At 35.0% G+C, this 22,836-nt stretch overlaps 1 protein-coding gene across 1 annotated transcript in view; it reads right to left on the bottom strand.

The window, feature by feature from the left end:
* The window catches only part of lrp1bb (low density lipoprotein receptor-related protein 1Bb), a 625,723-nt gene that overhangs the window by 256,003 nt on the left and 346,884 nt on the right, over positions 1 to 22,836 (bottom strand). The window contains exons 19-21 of the mRNA XM_056465638.1: positions 12,379 to 12,459; positions 10,501 to 10,671; positions 750 to 929 (exon numbers count right to left, since the gene is read on the bottom strand). Of these exons, the coding sequence (XP_056321613.1) occupies positions 750 to 929; positions 10,501 to 10,671; positions 12,379 to 12,459 (432 nt within the window). The remainder of the gene's footprint in view (positions 1 to 749; positions 930 to 10,500; positions 10,672 to 12,378; positions 12,460 to 22,836) is intronic.

Genomic DNA, 22,836 nt, shown 5'->3' with positions numbered 1-22,836 from the left:
GTCGTGCGCATCACATCACCTGTGCGCGTGAGTGATCATCCTCTCATCCGGTATTCAGCTGCTAAACATAATTAGTTTTGTCAGTCTTGCTGCTTCTCTATTCTAAGATCACATTTGCATGCATATTGGGCCATCTTTATTGTCGTACCCTGATCTTAAGAAAACTACAATTTAAAAATTATTTTCAACCAGCCAAAGTAGCTAGTGGCGGTGGCTGTCTAACCCGGGGAAATCTAAATTTGGCAGGTTGGCGGGTGTTAATGTTAAGCCCTGCCTTTAAGACAGCTTTAGGATAAACTAGTTGTAAAAAAAATGATGTTTCTCACCATTAGTTACATGACAGCAAAGTCTGAATATGAAATAATTGCACTGCTTCCCACAAAAAAAAAAACAAAAAAAAAAACACTGTGAAGTACAAATCACTCAAGCTCACAAGTTACACCATTCATCTCAGCTGTTCTGAATAAATACGGATTCCAACATACAGCGATATTGCAAAGGATTGCACCATGTAACAAAAAACAGACTGGATTTATCATCCAACTCAATTTGCAAAAGGCAAAGATAACCGAAAGCTCAAGGACGACATCATGGTATAAAATATCACCCACTGCTTTACAGAATTGAACAATTTTGACTCATGTTAAATTGAACACAGGGGGAAAAAAAGAGCAGTAGGTCAGCACATGAAATAAATGCGATGTCAGTGCAGTCAAGCTATGGTTTTGAGGAACACCTGGTAGGCTTACCTGAGGTTTTGCAGGTGAACTTTGCTTGTGGATCACACATTCTCTTGACACCCTTGCAGTTGGTTTCATCACTGCCATCTTCGCAGTCTTTATCCCCATCACAGCGCCAGCGCTCAGGGATGCAGGTCCCGTCAGCACGGCAGTGAAACTCCTCTGCACTGCATTCCACCGGAGGCAATGCTGGAAATTACAAAAAAACAACATGTTTAATGAGTCGCTTCTTTTTTGCCAATCAATCACATTCAGTGCAACCGGTGTAGTCCAATTCCTGAACAAACGGCACTAATGGGTTGGCTGTTTTAGACTGTGTTCACACTTAGCAGGTTTAGTTTGAGTAGAATAAACTTTCATGTGACTGTTATCTGCTATTGTGATTCATATGAATAAGTGTGAATGATGCCATCAGAACCTTGGTGTGCACCAAACAAGCAGATCAAGGCTGTTTCGAGTATTATCTGCATTAAAATGAATGCTGGTGAGGTTTAACTGAAATTTGGATCCAACATTGATAAAAAGTGAACAAAATAAACAAAAAAGGATGTGATTTCACTGTATATACAGTATTACTCTGATATAGCTTCTTCTACCATTACCGTTCAATACAAGTGTTAGAAATGTGTCTTTTTGCAGCAGATATTCACTTACAGTACAGTATGTGCAAGGTTGAGGAATACCTGGTGCCTAGTTTTGACTTTAGACATTTTATAAGCTCTTCACAAGTAACTGACGCACAATGTTTACATAAAGACAACAGTTTTTATGTTACTTTAGGTTATTTGAATCAGTTTTCAACTATGTTTTTTTTTTAAACTATGAAAAGTTTAACTTAATGTTTTAGTCAGTTTGATTTATATGAGTTGAGATAAATTCATTTGATTCAACAACAAATATATGAAGGCACCAAGATTCATCTTTTCAGGAATTGTGTTTTGACAACTGATTAAACATACTGTACAATATGTATTGTCCTATTCCTGACAAAAATACTCTAATGAGAATTTTACTGTATAAAACATTCAGTGTGACCAATCTAGTTCAGTTCAGACATTAATACATTCTACAATATGTGAATAAAACAATTGCTGTACAATTAGTGTTGTATAGTGATTGTATACTGAGCATGTCTTATAATGAGCCAAATAGATTTTTGAATCAAGCACATCAGCACATTGTAAAAGCCAATAAGTTAAAGGAACTCAAAACATTTGAGCTTAAAAATCAATATCTATAAGCACTCTGAACTGACAGTCAATAAAATCTTAAATAAAACTATAATGCCAATCAAATACTGAAACTTAGATAACAGTTTGATGATAGATAATACTTTGAGTTAATTTCTTTTATTGAACACAAAATGATATTTTAAAGTATGGTTGTTGTTGGCACCCACTGACTAACATAGTAGGAAAGGAATACTATGGAAGTCAATGGGCGAGAGCTACCAGCATTCATCCAAATATATATTTTTTTGCAGGTGAAAGGTGTAATGTGATGGACGCTGACAACGGAGGTGCGGATCTAAAAACGGGTTTATTCAACATAGAGAATGGTCAGGTAAGCAGCGATCAACACAGGCAAACAGATGTATACAGAAAATCCAGAGTCATGATCAGTAAACAGATGGATGGTTAAAAGGCAAGCAGCACACATGAATAAACAAAGCAAGGGTCTAACATGGCAAGGCAAGGAAAACGCGTCGTAATGTTCACAATACAGCTAAACAAGACTCAGCGCTGAAGTGTGTGTGTGTGTGTGCTGATTATAAAGTCCCTCTAATCAGTTTATGAGGAGCTCCCAGCTGTGTGGGTGTGTAATCAACCAATTGAGGAACAGGTGTGTGTGAGCGGTGCATGACTGTAGTTCTTTAAAGTGGCAGATTTGTAGTTCTTCAGCGATCTGCACAGGCCAGAACCTAAAAATATTTTGAACAAGTGAAGAGTAAGCATTCAGGCCAAATTTTAAATTTTGCATGAACTGTCCATTTGAAGCTGTTAAGGCTTGTTAAAGATAACACAAGTAGATCTGCATGTACTGATGTAATCAGCAAATAATATTACTGTTGAGCACACATCTATTGCCCTTTAGATAAAGCAATACATAGTCTTAAAGGTCTTAAAAGTCAAATTTTCAGCCTAACCACAGACTCTAATATTAATCACAATGGTGACTCCAAACACCCAGACATCCCAGAAACCCTTTTAAATTTTAAAATAAAACAATCTAAACACTAACAAATCTCCCTCTATATATCTTGAGCAAAAGCACATCAAATAAAACTTCACTTTAACGTTTACTCTCCTTTAATAGGGAAACAGAAAAGTATGATGGGAACTACAAATTTGCTAAAATATTTACAAAAAGGCGGCAACACCTAAAAACATAACAAGTCTAACACAAAGCGTGTAACGTTTTGAGCACACCAGCTGATGGAGAGCCAGTGTGCTCAAAACTTTGCATGCTTCGTGTTAGCCATTTTAATTTAATTAATTGGTATTTTTGAAGCTTTGGTTTTACCACCATTTTGTATATATATTTTTCAACTTTTTGCTGTTTGGCTAAGCACCCATTTAGAGAAATGTGTGTGCTTTTGTGCATTTTTTTCAACTACAAATTTGCTGCAATTGATTCCATTTGAGTTCTGTTTAATTTAATGGGTTTTTAATGAACTTATTAAAACATATCTGTGTACACTCAAAAAATGATATTTGCCGTTTGTTCAAACTATTCAATACAATCAACACAATTTTTTAGTATTTTGGGCGAGAATCTAATTATTTTACATTCAATCAACTTAAATTTGAAAAAAAAAAAAAAAAAAAAAACAATAAGTTAACGTCAGTCCTTCATGTTGTCTCAACACAAATTGATTGAACCCAGCATTTTACAGTGTAAGACATACGTATATCATTTGGGAAATCTGACTGTTTTAGACTTTTGCCATTAATAGGTAAATAGCACTTTTCTGACAACATTTATTACTTAAACATAATAAATGAATCATTAATAGAAAAGTTAAAGAAAAATATAAAGGCAAAGAGCATATAAATAGCATATAATACTCTGAAATAGGTTCCTCTCCCATTAAAGTTTAATATAAGTGTTAGAAATGTGTGTTCCTGAAGCAGATATTCAAGCACATCAACACATTGAAAAACATGTACGTTAAGGGAACTCTAAGCATTTGAGCTTAAAAATCATTATTTATGTTTTTAATTATACTAAATAAAACTATAATACCACTCAAACAAATACTGAATCTTAGATAAAAAGTGCAACTTATTCTCCATCATGTTGTTGCGTTTTATGAGTTTCTTTCTTCTGTTGAACACAAAATATTATTTTGAAGAACGCTAGTTGCTTACACCCATTGACAACAACAGAAAAGAAAATACTATGGTAGTCAATGGGTGATAGCTACCAACATTCTTCAAAATATTTTCTTTTGTGCAGATGAAAGCAACCTAACAATATTTTGAACAAGCGAAGGGTGAGCATTCGAGCCGAATATTCAATTTTGGGTGAACTATCCCTTTGAAGCTGTTAAAGCTTGTTAAGGATAACACAAGTACATCTGCATGTACCAATATAATCACCAGGTACTATTACTGTGTTGAAGTGCACACAGCCATTGCCCTTTAAATAAAGCAATACATAGTCTTAAAGGTCGTAGTCCAATTGTCAGCCTACAGACTCTTATTTCTAATCACAATGGTAACTCCAAAAACACTTAAGATAAATTTTAAAATAAAATAACTTAACACCAACAACCCCCCCCCCCCCCCTATATATCTCAACCAAAACCACATCAAATAACAAATCACTTTACTGTTCCACTGATAAAGGAGAGTAAACGTTAAAGTATAATGGGTAACTAGAAATTTGCTGCAGTTAATTTCATTTGAGTTCCACTAAATTAAACAAGTTTTTAATGAATATTCAGTATTTTTTTGAGCAATACATGCTTCATTTAAATAAAAATATTTGACTGTTTTAGAGTTTTACCATAAATACTGTATGTAAACAGCACTTTTCTGACATTTCTGACTTAGGGTGCCTTTACACATAGACTTTTGTTTCGGAACCTGGCGCGCATCCCTAGTTATCATGGTTGTTTTGGCATATGTGAAACCAGCAATTGCACTCGGATCCGCGCCAAAACAATCGGTCTGAGATCGCCTGAATGGGGTGGCTTAATTGAAACCAATTCTGGAGCGGATTGATTGTAGTGAGAAAGCAATACGATCCAACGAACCTGGCTATTTCACAATGTATTATGGATATGTAATAAGCATAAATGGCTATATGAAGAGAGAATGATGAGTAGGACGAGATGTCATCATTCCTACTGGTAAATGTGCATTTTAATGTCAAATACGAAAGTAAAACTATGCTGAATTACTACCAAGAGCTGTTTATCCGTTAGGAAAATTGACCGAACTGCACTTTTTGTTTGTTTGTTACTTCTCTCTATAATGTAAAGCCTGTAATGCATAATTCCAGCCAACGGCTACGTATAAGAAAGTCTCACTTATGATTTATATTTGGTGACGATGTCTGTGGGTGTCACCATTCAAAATTAAAGTGCAGCTTTTGGCTTATAATGTCTTATTGCTCACCGTCATAGATTAAAATAAGGACATACTATATAACAGCTGAGCAGGACTCTGACCAATGTGACGAGAGTTTACTCACAAGTGACTTGTTTTAACTTATTGGTCCGTTTAGTAAACCGCAAACTGAAAGTGAACCGCACCAAGAACAAAGTGCAATATTGTAACAATTTTAATCCCTGTTTGTGAACAAAACAATCGATCTACAGGTGTGAAAGCACCCTTAAGCATAATAAATTAACCATTTAGAGAACAGTTAAAGAAAAAATATAATAAAAAATAAAATATTTGAATAAAAAATATATTTAAAAAAATAATAAAGGCAAAAAGGGAAATATATTCAGTGTTTAAAGCTCATAAACGCTCTCACTTCTTCAGCTTGCTTTAATACTGGTAAACTGTCTGAGTTTTAGTAGGTACTCTTCAAGATTTCCTCGTCACACTAATAAATATTTTAATATTCTTCCTTACACTGTCAAAGACTTAAAGTAGGCTTTCAGCGCAATGGACAGGGCCAAGGTTTTCTCCAAATATAAGACAAGCACAAAAGAAAAGTTTCTCTCTCTTTTTTTCTGTAGCCTGCCTTGTTTATCAGCTCCCACTTTATTTTGAACACCTACAGTTGACAGGAGTTTAATATATATTCAAAAAACATGTTTACACACCATTACAGCTCAAACCCCAGCCTGCTATCAAACAAAGCAAACAAAAAAAAAGACAGAATGTAACATAATGAACCTTTAAACACAGAAGGGCTTCCTGCTTTGTTTAAGGCTAATCCTGAGAGTTCCCAGTGTCTCCTCCACTTTACACTCACACGCACAGAGTATGTGTTATACAATAATCTGAGCTCTGCGCTAGGAGGATACGAGCCGGACAACCCCTCAGAGACGGACAGGAGCATGGACCTCCATCAGGAGCCGGTTTGATGAATGGCTCCAACATTTCTGTGACAAGCTGGTGAGCTGAAAGCATCGGAGGACTCGGCCTCAGCTTTCAGAGGTAATTACAGCAGATTAAAAGATTCAAATCTGTAAGGTGGTTCCCTGGTGAGCTCAGATAAGATTAGATCCGTCAAGTGTAGAAAAAAGAGAGAAAGTTTGAAACTTGTGTTTCCCCAAATTAGGGACATTGCGCCGAGGCAATTACAAGCAACGCTGACTTGATCGCTATCGTTCAGCTCTTTGTTAGCCTGCTAATTAGTCGTGTTAATTCTCTGGAAACCTCTCAGTAGGTTGGTTAAGTTGTTCAAGTACAGCAGCAAACACAAAGGCGTTTTTAATCAATGTTACAGGGAAATTTTACCTCTGGAAAAGCTCTTTAATTACTCTGATGCTTTTATTAGGCATACCATGTAACTAAAGCTGGATACAAGTTCCTGATTACTAGTAAGATGATCAAAATTTCTAAATACTTTCAAGTATAAAACTTATATACATTTAATTATAATGGTACACACCCTATTCTTCACGTACGAGTGGAAGCAGCTATTTAAATCTTTTTGGCTTGACTTTCAGTCTCATTCACTTCCATTCATGTTTAGATGTTAAAAACAGCTTGTTATGCTGCTTGATGTTGCAAACTTATATTTTCTTATTATTTATTATACTTGGTCTGTATAGTCATGCAAACACTTGTTTGTAGAGCAAGTAGTTTGACTGTTTTTTTACGTTAATTATTCATAGTCATTTCTCCCATAGGCGATTTTATCAGAAGTTTTAAAACAATCGCTAAAACGAGCACACTTCCACATTGAAGAATAAGGTCAAAACTGGACAATATTTCATTGTTTAAATAAAGTTTGAACCATAACAGTATATATATATATATATATATATATATATATATATATATATATATATATATATATATATATATATATATATATATATATATATACACTGTACAGGCAGATTTTCAGTCTTTGGTATCAACCCAGACTTATTCTAAAAATGTACTCCTATTTACATTTCTGGAGAGCGCCAAATACGTCCCAGGAGCTACGTTTTTTTTTTTTTTTGGCAGTTTTTGTTTTCGCAAATCAGGCAGAGGCCACTGTGTATGCTTTTTTGAGATCTCAAATTTTTCTCGTGAGTGTCATTCGTGCCTGCTCTTTTTGTGTAAATTCATCTGCTGTCGACTGACTGACCGATTGACTGACAATACTGTATATTACTGGCTCTGTATTTTGCCCAAATACAACAAAGTTGAATCTAACATAATCAATCCTAGATGCCACTAAGTGTCAGGGTTCTGCCACTCTGGTCTTGTAAATTCTTGTTTTGGTGGCAGAGTCCGGACACTAGCTCTGTCTTGTCCTGTCCTGTTGCGCTTGGCTTGAGCACTTGTTTTCTGTCATTGTGTGTGTCTCTGGGTGCGAGTCGTCGTGAGCATGCGCAGATCGTGCTTGGGGGTCTGTGCGTGCTTGGGACGCGCACTCTACTCGTGTTTGTTTGGTTCTGTCGGCATCGTGCTGTTTCATTCTCAGTGTCCCAGTCTGGTTGGTTTTGGTTTCGGTTGGCGCTGAGATGAAACATGCACGTTGCTTATGTGTAAGCGCACGGTAGGGTGTTTTAATTTATCATGTCCTCGTGTCTTGCATCTATTTGTGTTTGTGTTGTCGAAGCACGTGGCTCTGTGTTTACATTGTGGCTGCGTGCTTCAGTCTTGTCCTTTATTGCGAACGCGCGGTTAATGAGTTCTCTCATTGGCTGCGTGTTCTTGTCCCGTTTTATGTGAGCACATGGCTTGTGTTTGTCTCTGTGTCATGTGCTCTCCAGTCTATTGTCTAGTCCCACCCTCCTTGTTAACCCATTATTAGTTAATTATGTTCATCTGTTTGTGTGTTAATTTACTTCTGCTTATATTCTCCTCATGTCTGCTGTCCTGTGCCAGTTTGTTGCCGTATGTTGCCTTGTCCTGTTGTATGTTCCAGTCCTGATCCCTGCCAGCGTGCCCAGTCCAGTTTGTTTGTTTGTTTATTTGTTTTGTTAATGTTCTCCCCCTCAAGGTGGTTTGTTTTTGCATTTTGTTTTATTTTATTATAAATAAAAACCCATTTATTTCTGCACCTGCGTCCTCGCTCCTTTTCCCCACCTCAACCATGACACAAAGAAGACTGAAGGTAACAGAACACAACAGCCTTCATACATGTTTTTAAAAGCTGAAAATGTTCATGAAAATAATAAAATTGCACTCACAAAAGATGCAATGTTAAATGCAGTATATTCATCTGACGCACCAACAAATACAAATTATGAATAGATGGAGTTCAGTATTGAAATTGAACCCAATGCAACCATATCTAAATTGCATGCAAGTGATTGAAGGTAACAACACATCAGCCTTCATAAAGATTTTTAAAAGACAAATAAGTTATTAATGGCACTTGCAGATTATAAATATATCCATCTAATATACACTTACCATAATCAACCATTAAAGAAATAACATCCACTTTCTAAGTGACATAAGTAATGCTGTTTCTGGGTCAAAGCTTCTACTTGTTTGAATTGAGAACAACAGCTGTTTGAACGCTATTTATTCACATCACACATTTGGGCTGATCTAAAAACTGACAGTGTAAAATACTAAGCTGTTTCTGAGCTCACAGCATCTCAGACTTTTTTAATGAGTCATTAAAGATGAAAAACTGTCGGGCCATCTGAGATTTCAGTTTGGATAATGAAGGTTAGGATGATGATTTTTTTTTAATGATATTACAGCACACTGTCAATGTATATTATCACTTTAAGTTTACTTTTGGTATCTGATAAAGTGTTTTGACCTTGAAAATGCGATGACGGACATAAGACTTGATTTTGTTAAGTGTATTTTACTACCTCAGTGTTTTTCACAATGAGAATACTATGATGAATCTAATTTAATCATATCTACATTACTTAATTTTCTTTTCAGCTTAGTCCCTTTATTAATCTGGGGTCGCCACAGTGGAATGAACCGCCAACTTATCCAGCATATGTTTTACGCATTGCTGGGAAACACCCTTACACTCTCATTCACACACATACACTATGGACAATTAAGCTTACCCAATTCACCTTTAACACACACAAAACACCTACACAAACACGAGGAGAACATGCAAACTCCAAACAGAAATGCCAACTGACCCAGCCGGGGCTCGAATCAGCTACCTTCTTGCTGTGAGGAGATTGTGCTACCCACTGCGCCACCGTGATGCCCTGTATTATATTATATTATATTATATTATATTATATTATATTATATTATATTATATTATATTATATTATATATTTAATTTTTATTTATGTATTAATTTATTTTTTGTTCAATTGAAATAAAAAAAAAATTTATTTATTAATAATGTCACTCACCAAATATACAATAACACAGTCTGGCACACATTCCTAAACCAACAACTAAAAACAATAAATAAATAAAAACAAACAAACAAAAAACAAACAAAAAAATTAATTAATTAAATAAAAATAACTACTTAAATAAATAAATAAAAACCTAATAAACAAAGCTTGGAAATAAACGAATAGTCTCCCAAGCTCTTACATATATGCTCACATTAAAGACTGATTGTATGGTATGGTCTGTCGCAGCCTTCGCACGGTCACAGACCCCTTGCGTGGCTGATGCCGATGCTGACGTGCACCTCTCAAAAATGTAACTACACGTCGCAACGATGCGTAGCACAAGCTCTGTGATTGGTCGGCCTGGTAGTGCTGAAGAGTGTGGGTGGTGCTGAGAGTCGCGAGCCCGATGGAGCGAGTGTTTACAAGTGTTGAGTGCCGTAAAGGAGCTCCAGATGGAAACTTTTTTTGTGTTTATCTTATGATTAAAGTTGTTGCACGTCCACCAGCTCCCACCTCTGAATGAGCAAGTTTTAGCTATTTGTACATTAAAGTAGCGTTCAGAAAAACAAAGCACAAGCGAAGAACCTTGACACAGAGGAACATAAAAACCTACTGCCAGTTATGGTTTTGTAAGTGTTATTGCAGAGCAATACAAACAGCACGCAGAAGTACAAATGCACGACTATGCACAAAGCAGGCGCCATAGGTCACAGCAATCGCTCAACACAGAAGTGTAAACCAACCTTAAAAAAGCCAATAAGGTGGGAAAAGTAAGAAAAAGTAATGTCCTACCAGGAGCGACTCCAGCACACGTCACATTTTCGTCACTAAAGTCTCCGCAGTCATTGTCTCCATCACAGGCCCAGTGATCCGGGATACACCTGCCGCTGGTGCACTTATACTGGCCATTAGCACAGAAGTGAACACAGCCTGCCTCATCACTGTTATCTCCACAGTCATCATCTACAAACACACACACGAACACACACAGCACAGGCATGACAAGTTAGAATCAGATTAGTTAGAATCAGACTTTATGCTTTACAGTAAAACACTTCTGACACTACAGTATTTGCCAATAAACACTAGACTTAAGAAAACAATAATAATAATAAATATATACAGTGAATCCAGAAAGTATTCATCTTCACTTTTTCCACATTTTTTATGTAACAGCCTTATTCCGAAATGGATTAAATTCATTTATTTCCTCAAAATTCTACACACAATACTCCATAATGACAATGTGAAAAAAGATTTGTTGAAATTGCTACAAATTTATTAAAAGTAAAAAACCTGAAAAATCACACGTACATAAGTATTCACAGCCTTTGCTCAATACTTTGTTGATGCACCTTTGGCAGCAATTACAGCCTCCAGTTGAATATAATGCCACAAGCTTGGCACACCTGTCTTTGGGAATTTTTGCCCATTCCTCTTTGCAGTACCTCTCAAGCTCTTATCAGGTTGGATGGAAAGCGACAGTGTACACCCATTTTCAGATTTGTCCAAAGATGCTCAATAGGATTTAGGTCTGGGCTCTGGCTGGGCCACTCAAGGACATACACCAAGTTGTTGTGAAGCCATTCCATTGATCTTTTGGCGGTATTACAAGTATTTATGAAACATAAATATTGTATTATTTATATTATATATATATTTTAATACAAGTATTTATTAAACATAAATATTTAATAGAAATCATTTGATGTTGTTATTCAACGGAAATTATTCATTACGTACTTACATTCATTTATTAAACATAAGTATTTAACTATCAACTATTTTGTAACATTATAAATATCTATATTGTCACTTCAAAACATTGCTGGTGACAAAGTATTAATGTGTTTCTTAAAACAAAAACAAATAACTATTCGACTTTAACTTTTAAATAGTGGTATATATGATATAGCTCCTTTTATAACACATACTGTCACACAAATTGTGTCGCTCCATCAAAATACAATAAAAAATAAATAGAATTCATGACCATTCTACAACTTTAGTACCAGAAAATGGCACATTTTCCTTCAGGGGGTCTTTATCCCTGTTGTGCCTCATGGTTTGCTGCACAATATTAGAAACCACAATGACAAAACAGAGAAGAAAAAAAAAAAACACAGCAGGAGTGTTATAAACAAGAGTCTACAGGGCATCGAATTACGCCAAGCCTCATTTTGTGCAGAAAAAAATCAGCAAGGTGTCCAAAGGCTGTGACCCTGGATAAGACAAACCGCCTCCATGGGCTGACCTTGGCTGAACACTCACATTTGACAGAGAAAATAAAGAAATAAGAAAAACAGATATAAAAAGACTAGGTTTTATTATTGCCTATGATCGAGTGCTGTGCATTTGCAGACCTTGAGGGCAGGCGATAAATTACAGAGGTCAGGATTTATACAACCCTCCCTTTGAACTGCGATGAAGATATTTCAGATAAAAGAATTGGTGAATATTTAATGGTTATTAATGTGATGAATATCTTGATGAAAAAGAAGAAGAAGAAAAAAAAAGGCCCAGACAGTAGGATCAATGGGCTTAATTGAATTGAAGTGCCGGGTTTTCTTATATCAGCTCTAAAGAAAATAGGCTAATACATCATCATGCTAAATGGAAGAGTAAGTAAAGCAAATGGTAAAGTATTTTCTTACTTCTGGATACACTCACCTGAGTCACAATGCCACTTCATGCTAATGCACCTGCCATTAGCACAGCTGAACTGGCTGAGAGCTTCGCAGGTCGGAAACGCTGTGTGAATGGAGAAAAGAAGAAAAAAAAGAATGTGATGAACCCTGACGCTTGAACCCAGGCCAATACATCACTGTCTTTTTGATGCACTGGGAAAGAAAAGCCATTTTTCATTTGGCTTTTAGCTTTGAAAAATTGCAAAAGACGTTTGTCCTGGCACAGATTGCTCTGTCATGCTAATAGATTAAATTTGGAGGCTCTTTTGTCCTCGGGAAATTTCAGTTTCTTGCAAGTTTGGGAGCGAACTTGGGCCGGCAACTATTCTTTTGCAGTGTATTGCATTTTTTGTTATTTTTTTTAATACAAGTCATACATCAGGGGTATTGTGGCAGTTTTGTGGAAAGCAAAACACCTTGAAGGTCATGCTAAATATCACAGTGAATTATTGCTGAAACCCTGACTTTCAATCACTAGAAATTCAAACAATAGAGCAAATTCATTTGAATAGTCGTCATTTGCAATAAACATATATAAAAACATAACTGGGGTATATCCAGAGAAACATTACATATAAAGTCAACAATTTTATTAAAAATAATCATCAAAAATACAATAAAAAATGAAAATTGAGAAATAGTATTGCAAATAAAAATAATAGCTTTGAAACTGGATATATTTTAAAATATCGTTTATACCTATGATGTAAAAGTCACTTTACAATAAGGTTGTATTAGTTAAAGGGCACCTAGGTTACCCCTTTTTTTTCAGATTTATTATGAATCTTTTGTGTCTCCAGAATGTGTCTATAAAGTTTCAGCTTAAATCAGCCATCAGATTTTTTTATTATACCTTTTATAAGATTCTATTTTATACATTTTTGCACTGTGTGGCGGTTTTGCTGTACTGCGCCTTTAAGGCTAGTTCTCCCCGCCCACTGTTTCTACGTGCCTTTCTGCGTGCCTTAATCTCCTCCCTCGGCTGCGTCAGACAACAAACAGACATAAAGAAAGAAGATCTCACGTAACGTTTGTGAGAAAAACTACAGTAAGAACTTTACCATTTAATATTTGATGCACATGTTGAGTTAAGTTACAATGATGAGTCACACACAATGTCATTACAAAGTTCACACAGACACACACACACATACCCAGCATGGACATGATACGCACATGCATACAGACAGCGCGCGTTTAGCTTTGCACTCTTTTTGCTTGCAAATGTGACAGGATACAGGTTAATCCTCACTGCTGTATGGATATCTGTTATGTTAATGTACAAAATAAACCTGATTTAACGTCCACAAATCGGGATTGAAGCGTCTTCTTTTATAATTGTTCTGACACGCGGCTGTGCTGAAGAAGTAAAGCTGAAGTTAATCGCTGTAATTCATTACACACACGCGCTGTTTTAAAACATTTTAAACTTGTAAAACTCACTCTTGATCACATTTGATGATGATTGATGATCCTAGCAAACTGAACAGACCTTTTATTCCCGTTTGCTTTGCGCTCGTCTTCTTTTGTTGATATGATTATACACGTGACTACCGGGACATGTTACGCAGCTGTCAATCAATTCGGTGGGTGGGGGGACCGCACTCCTATGTAAAGTTGCGGTCGGTCTGAAAACTGCTCCAATTGGTCCACCGTTTTTATGTTGTTAAATTGAAAATAAAAAGGACTGGGTGTGTTAGTATCACCCCAATATGACGGTCCATACACTATACCTACACATATTTCTGTCCAAACAACTTGAAAAGTAGTTTTTAGGTGCCCTTTAATGTTAATTAATGCATTTACTAACATGAGCAAACAATGAACAATACATTTACTATAGTATTTGTTCATGTTAGTTAATGAAAATACAGTTGTTCATTGTTAGTTCGTTAACTCACAGTGCATTAACTAATGTTAACAAACAAGGATTTGGATGTTAATAATGATTTAGTAAACACTGAATTATAATTATTAAATGATCTACAAGCATTGTTAATACATAGTTCATGTTAGTAAATGCATTAACTAATGAACCTCATTGTAAAGTTTGACTGAATTTTCAACTTTGGCCATGTCTTCAATGCCATCCTTCAGAAATTATTGTGATATGCTGATTTGATGGCCATTGACTGACTGACTAATTGATCGATCGATCGATTGATTGATTGATTGATAATTATTTGCAATAATTAACAACAATTCCTTTTGATATATGAACACCAAATTAGAATATTATATAACCTCTGAAAGATTATTTGACATTAAATACCCCACAGATGATGGTGAAAATTCAGTTTTGTCATTTTGAAATTTTGGTAGTGAAATTGGACCGGCAGCTATTCTTTTGCAGAGCATTGCATTTTTATTTATTTTATTATTTTTTAACACAAGTCATACATCAGGAGTAGTGGCAGTTTTGTGGAAAGCAAAACACCTTAAAAGACATGCTAAATATCACAGCGAATTATTGCTAAACCCTGACTTTTAATCACCAGAAATTCAACCATTTTTTAATTTGAACAAACGTCATTTACAGTCCTACAGCACCCAACCAGGTGTCTGTCGCTAGAGCACCTTTTGAGCCCCCTAAACCTCACTCCCATCCCGGACAAGCTCCCACATTTGTAATCCCCCAGGTCCTACAGCACCCAACCTGATCTGAGCTAGACACCATGGTCTTTAGCCTCCCTGTTAGAACAACCAACTCCCATGCAAAGAATCGCCGGTTTGATCCCAGTGCAGACTGGGTTGGGTGCAGTAGGACCGGTGGGTTGCACATATATAAAAACATAATCAACATATGTATCAAATATATACATTTTACTCAATACGTATAACTAATAACTGGGGAATATCCAGAGAAACATAACATATAAAATGAATTTGATTACAAATAATCATCAAAAATACAGTAAAACAAGAATATTGATTTAATTAAAAAAATAATAGCTTTAAAACTGTAAATATTTTATAATACAATGTATCCATGTGGCGTAAAAAACTAAATTTTCATTTTTGGCCATGTTTTCAGTACCATCCTTCAGGAATCAATGTAATATGCTTATTTGATGGCCATTTATTGATTGATTTATAACAATTAGAAGTAATACTAACAATTGTGCAACAATAATATTTTTTTTATAGCACCAAATTAGCATTTTATATAACTTCAGCAAGATTATTTGACATTAAATACAAGGTAATGCAAATTCAGTTTTGTCATCTTGTAATTTTGAGAGTGAACTTGTACCGGTAACTATTCTTTTGCAGTGCATTGCATTATTTTTATTTATTTATTTAATATACACAAGTCACACCGCATGGGGTTTAGCGCTGAGGCCGAAACACCCTGAAGGTCACGAAAAATGTCACAGTGAATTATTGCTATTTTCTGGCTAAGGTTAATGAAAAGAAATCACAAACAAAAGGGAAAACGAGACCTCACAGATGCGGTGGAGAACAGTCAGAGGCAATAAGCACTCGCCAGGAAGCAATAACACACCAGCGATGAGATAGCACGGTGTGTGCGCTTTACTACAGCGTTGATTTAAAGATATCAAAAGGTTATTGTTTCAACATTATGAATTACTGCAGGTTTTGCTATTAACCCTGGGATCATGATGCCTTGGGTAAAAATGAATTTCCTTTTTTGTTTATTTGTTTGACCAAAATTATTTTACGGAAAAGGCACCAGTGCGTTTACGCGTGTCACAATGTGTTCAATTCATACCGATATATGAACATTAGTATCTTCTTGTATGCTGAAATACTTTTAATACATCAGAGCTCATAAGCGTGCAGGGAAATAGTGATGTGACACACGGTGGAGGAATAACATCTGTTTCTCTTTAAAGTGTCTCTCAGCTCTGTCAAGAAACCCACGCATGGAGTCAAGCAGGTAGTATGTGCATATGCACAGATTAAACCATATTTCAAATCATGAAAGGTAATTATGGCTGTGTGATGATGCATGTGTTTGTAGTGTATTTTTATTGATGCTATAGAATATCATGTCTTCTATTTGTACATGCTTATGTCCTACAGTATGTTTTAGTAAGGAAACTGAAATGTGAAACAAGTTTATATGAAAATATATGTGGCATAGGCCGTTGTCAATATTGATAATAATAAGAACTAACAATAAGAGTTGATAATGTACAACTAAATCAGCATATTAGAATGATTTCTGATTTATTACTATGAATGATTAGCCATATAATAGGTAAGCATTTGCTGAAAATTCATAACAGAAATAATACATTTTAAATCAAACCACAATATAGCAGTATGGTAAATATATCAGAGTATCACTGAAAATAAATGACAGAACAATGAATAAATAAATAAATAAATAAATAAATAAATAAATAAATAAATAAATAAACAAATAAATAAATAAATAAATAAATAATTTGTCTAATATAAGTTTAATATAAACAATATAAACTATAATACAATATAAAATATAAAAAAAATATTTCCCTTTTAAAGAGAAGAAACAGTCAAAGGCTACTGAAGTTCTGTCTGAAAGCCACTTATGATCAACTCATTCATTCGGCTTAGTCCCTTTATTAATCTGGGGTTTCCACAGCGAAATGAACCACCAATTTATCCAGCATATGTTTTACGCAGTGGATGCCCTTCCAGCTGCAACCCATCATTGGGAAACATCCATACACACTCATTCACACACATACCCTACGGACAACTTAGCCTAGCCAATTCGCCTTTAGCACATGTTAGTGGACTTGTGGGAGAAACCGGAGCACCTAGAGGAAACCCACGCCAACACAGAGAGAACATGCAAACTGGCACAGAAATGCCAACTGGCCCAGCCGAGACTCAAACCAGTGACCTTCTTGATGTGAGGCGAAATTGCTACCCACTGCGCCACCGTGCAGCCCACTTTTGATCAACTACATTACAAAATTGTTTGGTGTTTTCCGTTTGTATTCTATTTCTCTTTGGAGAATAAATGGGTATATTCCATACAAAGTATGAACCTGAACGGTCAGCTCTTGTCTTGTGACTCATGGTGCGCTCATGGCATTCTTTCAACTAGGTGCGGCTGAAAAGCGAGAGTGGCGATGCATGCTTGTTGATCCCAATATGCGCAAACCGCAAGCCTCTATTGGAAATAACAAACTTGTGCAATATGTGAACGGCACTCAGTCATAGTTATTCTAGTGTGCGTCTCGATGTACAAGCTCAAAACTTTAAACTAGCACACAGTTGGCGTAACTTTGCTTAGTTGCAGCAGTTTTGTTCTGTGCAAAAACGCAGTGTTGAGAAGCCTTAATGATTAATTAACCAAATTAAAGCATGGTTAATAGTGAAATCGGTTTATCATTGCATTCCTAGTTATGACATGCTGAACTCTAGGCTGCGTCTGAAATCGCCTACTGCTCAGTAGGTTCTACATTTGAATTTTAATTTACTACTCGACCGCTAGAAAAGTACGTTCTATGAAGTACGAATGTGAGGAGTATGAATGGATCTTAGACGTACTACATCCACCATTTTGTCATGATCATGTGACCTACAGTGGGATCCGTTGAGTTGCTTCACTCCCATCCATGAATTCAGTCACCAAGCATCATAAGATTGTGTAGCTTACATCAGACAAACACTTCAGAATCTTGCTGGAAGTAATAGGTCATCCGAGTACTTCTCGTTTACTGTTTTTCGAATTCTATGAATTCGGACATGCTACTCGGTTCGCATACTGTTTTTAGCATACTATATAGTATGGACCTATATGATTTCAGATGCAGCACTAGTGTTTGTTATATATACCCTCATGTTGCATTTGTTCCTTGTCTAGCTTAGTTTCATATAACCATGCTGTTGGTGAGTGTAATATTTGTAGTGTAATAACGTTGCTCTTTCACTTGTCAGACAAATTGAAGTACACATTTTTATGGGAAATAGCTTCTAAAATCACAGTAGAGGTTTTGATTGTTAAAATAACGTGACAATTTTTACTAGGTACAGTTAGAATAAAAACTATGGCCATTCTTTGTATTTACAGAATTATAAATCTAGTAATTATGGAAACGCATGCTAATATACGCTTCAGAAATGTAGAATATTTACAGTAGGTTGCTTCATTATAGCTCAATTAAACAGTCATCATACGATGGCCATATTACAGTAATTGGGTTAAAACCTTGAAAATTAATACTAAATTAAGCAATGATTCCCTCAATATGTGCGTAGGCATCATTCAGTGCTTTCAGATGGGTTTGTGCTCCATTGGGTCGCATCTCCAAAACACCAACAGCTGTAAACTGAAATAACAGATCCCATGGGCTTCCCAGACAAAATTACTTTTAGGGAATTGTTCTTTCCGCTCACAAATAAAACCCTGGCCGGCACAAATAGGAAGTCAGAATCTGTTGGAAAGCACATCACTGGAGGTGTTGCTAATCTAGGAGAAGACTGTTACAAGTCAAGATTACAGTTGAGTCCACAAATAAAACGAAATAAGGTATTATTCCAACGTTTATTCCCAGAACATGTTGCTGTTATTGTTGACAGCAGTAAATCCCACTTCTGAATTTCACAAGTGAGGGTTCCAGTCCCCTGACTTTGACATTTACTACTTTCAACATCCTGTTTTCACAGATCAGGTTTAACAACATCACTGAAATCTGATTTTAAGAAGAAGACAAAACACACTGTATCAATCTGTGCAGTAGACAGTGGCAGTTCAAGTTCATATCTTTTAGATTCTAATGCATCCTTAATCAAAATAATAGTGCTTCAGGGGTAGTTAATGTGTGGATTCATAAAGATAAACAACAAAATCATAAGTCCAAGGCACTCGAAAAGATTTGATTTTTTTCCCTTACTTTTCGAATGCCTTGGACTTATGATTTTGTTGTTTATAATTCATCCTTGTTTGGAAATGTTTGTACAATTGTCAGAATATCGAAATCCATAAATCTATGTGTAATAAACTTTAAAACAGTATTTTTATGAATGAATGAATGAATGAATGAATGATTACAGAAACTGTGAAAATGAACCCCCAAATAATACATAACATCAAAACGTCTAATAAATGCCACTATCATAAACACATTTATTCCATATATATATATATATATATACACACATCAATATTACACATATTACTACTAATAATAATCCAGTGTATTATTACATTGATTAACGCTCATGTGCGGTGTGCAGATTGATCCCAATTTGCGCTAGCAATATGAAAGCAATATAGCAATATGCAAACGACCCTAAGTTAATAGCCTCAGTCAAAGTTATTCAAGTGTGCGTGCATATTTGTCTCGATGTACAAGCTTGAAACATTAAACTAGCACACAGTTAGCATACCTTTGCTTAGTTGCAGCAGCTTTGTTTCATGCAGAAATGCGGTGTCGAGAAGCCTTAACAATTAATTGACCAAATTAAAGCGCGGTTAATAGCGAAATTGGTTAATCGTTGCATCCCTAGTTGTGTCATGCAATTTGAACTCTAAGCTGCATTCGAAACACGATAAGTGGAATTGGATAGATAATAATGAATTAAATATCTGTTTTGTTCTCGTTGAATCTCATTTAAAAGGGAAGCTTATCCTGTCCTTGCATTGTTACTTTGAAGAAACATAAAAAGGTACATTCTGTAGCTTATAAATATATAGTGGACTGTATTGTTTTATTGCATGAGGACAGTTTAGACTTGTTTGAATTCAGCCAAAATGACATGAGACAACATGAGAAATGACAAAGATTAAAAAATCAGGATATAATATTAATTCGTGGATGAACTCCTCCAGTTAATAGTGAATACATGAACGAATTAATGAATGAATGACACAAATGAATGACATGAAATGAAATAAATGAATGAACAGAAACAGAAGTCCAAAAATTATACTATTATACCACTAATAAAGTATACATTTCGTTGAATAAGAACAATTTAGACTTGTTTGCATTTAGCCAAAATGACAAAGATGAATAAATGAGAATAAACTCTTCCAGCTAATAGTGAATGAATGAATGAATGAATGAATGATTGAATGAATGAATGAATGAATGAATGAACAGAAAATGCAAAAAAGAAGCCCAGAAATAACACATAACACCAAAACGTCTCTTAATAATACCACTAATTTCACCATTAAACTATACCAGTAAAAAAGTATATACAGTTGAAGTCAGAATTATTAGCCCCCCTGAATTATTAGCCTCTCTGTTTAATTTTTCCCCAATTTCTCTTTAATGGAGAGAAGATTTTTTTTCATCACATTTATAAACATAATAGTTTTAATAACTCATTTCTAATAATGGATTCATTTTATCTTTGCCATGATGACAGTAAATAATATTTGACTAGATATTTTTCAAGACACTTCTATACAGCTTAAAGTGACATTTAAAGGTTTAACTAGGTTAATTAGGTTAATTATGCAGGTTATGGTAATTAGGCAAGTTATTGTACAATGATGGTTTGCAAAAAAAAAAAAAAAAAGCTTAAAGGAGGTAAAAATGCTTTTTTTAATTAATAACTGCTTTTATTGTAGCTGAAGTAAATCAAACCGAATCAATTAGGAAATATTGTAAAAAGAAAAAGAAGGGCTAACAATTCTAACTGTATGTTCATTGCATAATAGTAATTTAGACTTGATTGCATTCAGCCAAATTGATATAAAGATGAAAAAACGAGAATAAAATATAAATTGTGGATGAACTCTTATAGCTAATAATGAATGAATGAAAAAAAATAACTCCAAAAATAACACATAACATCAAAGTGTCTATTAATAATACCACTATTATACTCATATCACTTTTATACTATTATACCAGTAGTAAACTATAAATTATCAGTGCATAAGAGCAGTTTAGACTTGTTTGCATTTAGCCGAAATGATATAAAGGTGAAAATGAGAATAAAATATACATTTGTGGATAAACTCTTTCAGCTAATAGCGCATTAATGAATGCATAAATGAATGAATGAATGGATAAATGAACGCATAAAAAATGTATTAATGAACGCCGAAACTGAGAAAAAGCAGCCCAAAAATAACACATAACATCAAAATGTCTATTAATAATACCACTAATTTCACCATTACACTATACGACTAATAAAATATATATGTTTATTGCATATTAGCAATTTAGATTCTTGATTGCATTCAGCCAAAATGATATAAAGATGAATAAAATGAGAATAAAATATACATTTTGGATGAACAAATAGCTAATAATGAATGAATGAATGAATGAATGAATGAATGAATGAATGAATGAATGAATGAATGAAGACAGAAACTAAGAAAAATAACCCCAAAAATAACACATAACATCGGAGTGTCTATTAATAAAACCACTATTATACTCGTATCACTTTTATACTATTATATCAGTAGTAAACTATAAATTATAAGTGCACAAGAGCAGTTTAGACTTGTTTGCATTCAGCCAAAATGATAAAAAGATTTGTGGATAAACTCTTCCAGCTAATAGCGCATTAATGAATACATAAATGAATGAATGAATGAATGAATGAATGAATGAATGAATGAATGAATGCTTAAATGAATGCATGCATGATTGAAAAAAAATAAATGACTGAACGCAGAAACTGAGAAAAAGAAGCCCAAAAATAATACAACATCAAAACGTCTACTAATAATACCACTATTATACTAATTGTAAACTATACATTTCCATTGCATATGAGCAGTTTAGACGTTCAGCCAAAATGACATAAAATGAATAAACGAGGAAAAAATATTAATTTGTGGATGAACTCTTCCAGCTAATACCGAATTGCCCCAGTAATATTGTAATACCAATATTGTAAGTAGGCGAAATTGAGCGAGCGTGTAGAAGTAGGCTGAGAATGGTAATTAGTAGAGAGCAAGCTGAGCGTCAGTGTGTTTCAGGTGTGTTGTGCGCAGTGCAGTAGTGAGAAGCAGTGGAGCTCCACGTCTGCAGCCCAGCTTGATTACGATTAAGTGAAGTCAGGCATGCACACTAATTAGTGCTTACACTGCCAGTGTTTGTGCACGAGTGTACCGAGACACAGCGGAGGGAAACCAGCACAATGCCACTTTTAGCAATTTGAAGCATTTGGTGACAGACAACCCAGAAAGTTATATTGTTACTGCATAGCATGAGAGAAAAATTGCAGAGGAGCCAGAATTTCAATTTTGTGCTTGAGGGAATAAAAAGGGAAGCGGTACTGAAAGTGGAAATTATATATATGATAAAAAGATGCATTTACACAGTGCTTTTAATGTACATTTCAGTGTAAAGAGACCCCGGGGGAAACAATGCATTACTTTAGCTTCGCTGATGATTTTTTTGCAGAGTCAACAGAGTAGGTATGATAAAGAGGTAGAGATGGCAGGAGGCTTATTAAACAGAAGCAACGCTATATTACTTTAGTCTTAATCGTCCTAAGT

Source organism: Danio aesculapii, chromosome 9 (assembly GCF_903798145.1).
Source record: "Danio aesculapii chromosome 9, fDanAes4.1, whole genome shotgun sequence".
In the NCBI taxonomy this organism is placed as follows: Eukaryota; Metazoa; Chordata; class Actinopteri; order Cypriniformes; family Danionidae; genus Danio; species Danio aesculapii.
Note: the sequence above shows the minus strand (reverse complement) of the source record. Positions and strands in the feature narration are given on the sequence as shown.